Genomic DNA, 2,792 nt, shown 5'->3' with positions numbered 1-2,792 from the left:
CGCGGCCCTCCACTCACCCTTCGCCCTTGACTCCCGGGAGCTGCTTCTTCAGGGCTTCCTTATCCTCGGGGGAGAGCAGGCTGAAGCCCTTGAGCTGGCTGGCGCTGTACTCGGGCCGGAAGCCCAGCTCCTCTCTGCTCTGAACAAAGCAGGACGGGTGGTACCAGCGGTCGATCATGCCCAGCTGGGGCTTCTCCGGGTCCAGCATCTTCTTGGACAGACGCATCTGGCCCTGCAGGAAAAACCAAATGTGGTACCAAGGGAAACGAGAAGGGTGGTGAGCCATCAGGAGCATGGGGTGACAAAACCAGTCTGTTCCAGCCCATAAGGGGCCTCAGGTCCATGCCAGGGGCAATGCAAAGGCTGCTCTGCCGTTTCGGCTCTTTTATGCTACTAAGGACTGCGTGTTAGCTTTGAGCCCCAGCACCCCTATTTTAAATGGGGCCAACTCCAACTACTTACCTACCTGCCTGCCTGGGCAAACTGAGGAAGTGATGACACTGGCTTAAGGATGTTCTGCAGACCCACAGTGGGCACGAGAACACCTCGCATAGCATACTGGGTTGGAGCCGTGGCCTCAGACATCATCTGGGATGCTACGCCCAGGCCCAGGAGCCAAAGCGGGCTCCCGACCCCAGCCGGCATGTTCTGCATCCCCCACCTCTTTGGTCTGTTTACACATATGAAGCCCCTAATAAACCCACAGGCCAGAACCTCATCCTGCCATCCGTCCAGGTTCACAGGTCCAGGCCTGACACTCCTGGGAGAGTTCCGTGCCTGCGAGCCCCGGATGCAGGCGACCCAGCTCGAGGGGTGCTGACACTACGTAAAACTACATTTCGGGACACGCGTGGTGAGCCATCAGGAGCATGGGGTGACAAAACCAGTCTGTTCCAGCCCATAAGGGGCCTCGGGTCCATGCCAGGGGCAATGCAAAGGCTGCTCTGCCGTTTCGGCTCTTTTATGCTACTAAGGATTGTGTGTTAGCTTTGAGCCCCAGCACCCCTATTTTAAATGGGGCCAACTCCAACTACTTACCTACCTGCCTGCCCGGGCAAACTGAGGAAGTGCTGACACTGGCTTAAGGATGTTCTGCAGACCCACAGTGGGCACGAGAACACCTCGCATAGCATACTGGGGTGGAGCCGTGGCCTCAGACATCATCTGGGATGCTACGCCCAGGCCCAGGAGCCAAAGCGGGCTCCCGACCCCAGCCGGCATGTTCTGCATCCCCCACCTCTTCGGTCTGTTTACACATATGAGCCCCTAATAAACCCACAGGCCAGAACCTCGTCCTGCCATCCGTCCAGGTTCACAGGTCCAGGCCTGACACTCCTGGGAGAGTTCCGTGCCTGCGAGCCCCGGATGCAGGCGACCCAGCTCAAGGGGTGCTGACACTAGGTAAAACTACATTTCGGGCCACGCAACACTGAACAGCATAAAGCTCCTAGACATTCCCCTAGGACCCTTAACTTTTGCCTCCAATCTGTAGCTGGAGAAGATCTAGCAATGTCATGGTTTTCCTTTCTAAATCCCATTGACTCACCTCAGCTTCCAGTACAAGGCTCTGAGGAGGCAGGAACCTCCAATCAGTGCCTTTGACTAATCAAACGGAATGTTTGCACAAGACCAGAGAACGGTGACAAGGCTGGAGGGACAGGACTGCCCTTCCACCCGTGTGCCCTGCTCCCTCCCACCCAACCAGCTGTCAATCTTCAGGGCCAGAACAGGAAAGGGTGGTCAATGAAGTTCCTCTAATGAAGCACAAGCCTGGAGACTCTCGTCAGGGAGCAAATCCGCTCCTTAAGCCTAATGCTGCCATCAAACAGATGACAGCTTCCCAGCCACTGCTGAGCCCGGACACGAACCGCCTCCCCCCCGCCGTGGAAACGCTTTCCAGACCCCCAAGTCCTAGGAGTGGTGCAGCTACTGCAGCTACGCACACGAGGACTTGACCGTGGGTAGTTACGGCCAGACTGTCTGGAAGAAAAGTCATTGTCACCTCTTGTCTCTACCGAGACCTTCGCTTTTTCAACCACTAGTGTTGAGGTAGCATTTAAAGTCCCATTCTGTCTTTTCTTTTGGGATCTCAATGACATCCAATGTAAAAACTCCATAAAGCCCGATATCTGAAGCCCTACATTCTTACCTTTTCTATCTTCTCCATACAGCCCTTGCACGTGCTCCTGTTGGACTTGGCGTACTCCGCTGCAAAGTCACCCAGTGTCTTCTCCGTCTTGCCGCCAACGCCATCTTGGCCTTTGCCTGAAGAATTGAATACAGCAATGCTCACCCCGACGACCTCAGTGCAGCTGTGGGTCCCTGTCCTGCCCCCCACCCCCAGGGTTCTTCTTCTAGGACAGCTTGTGTTTGGGGCAACTACGGCTAGCCCACCTAACCTATCCTGTTCCTAACCACGGTGGCCGGTTAACAGAACTTCTTTTCTGGCAATAAAATAAAAACCTTCCTCAGACAGGCTCGGGAACAGCACAGTGTTAGCTGCTGGTCATCTCAGCTTCCATTTCTCTCCACATCCTCTGGAGCCCCCTCCCACACTTTGGAAAGTACTTATTAAGTGCTTACTACGAAAGCCTTGCAACGTACTAAATTCTAACTCTGCCTTCTAATTTCCATTATACTTTTAGCTATCAAAGTTAAATGTGGAATTAACGGGAACATGTAAGATTAAACAAGTGGTAAAGGTAGCATTTCTAGTTAGTAGGGTAAGGCTGAATCATTCAACAAAGAATCTTGAGGATAAGTGGCTAAGTATTTGGGATAAAAGCTAGTCT

General features: G+C 53.7%; 1 protein-coding gene across 1 annotated transcript; it reads right to left on the bottom strand.

The window, feature by feature from the left end:
- Positions 1–6: 6 nt before the first annotated feature.
- Positions 7–2,327, bottom strand: LOC105310944 (poly [ADP-ribose] polymerase 1-like; the record flags this gene model as incomplete). The annotated part of the gene is made up of 2 exons (XM_011387021.2): positions 7–232; positions 2,150–2,327. Coding segments are annotated over 2 exons (397 nt in total), but the record flags the coding sequence as incomplete, so codon positions are not given.
- Positions 2,328–2,792: the final 465 nt, after the last annotated feature.

Source organism: Pteropus vampyrus, unplaced genomic scaffold (genome assembly GCF_000151845.1).
Source record: "Pteropus vampyrus isolate Shadow unplaced genomic scaffold, Pvam_2.0 Scaffold17510, whole genome shotgun sequence".
NCBI lineage: Eukaryota > Metazoa > Chordata > Mammalia > Chiroptera > Pteropodidae > Pteropus > Pteropus vampyrus.
Note: the sequence above shows the minus strand (reverse complement) of the source record. Positions and strands in the feature narration are given on the sequence as shown.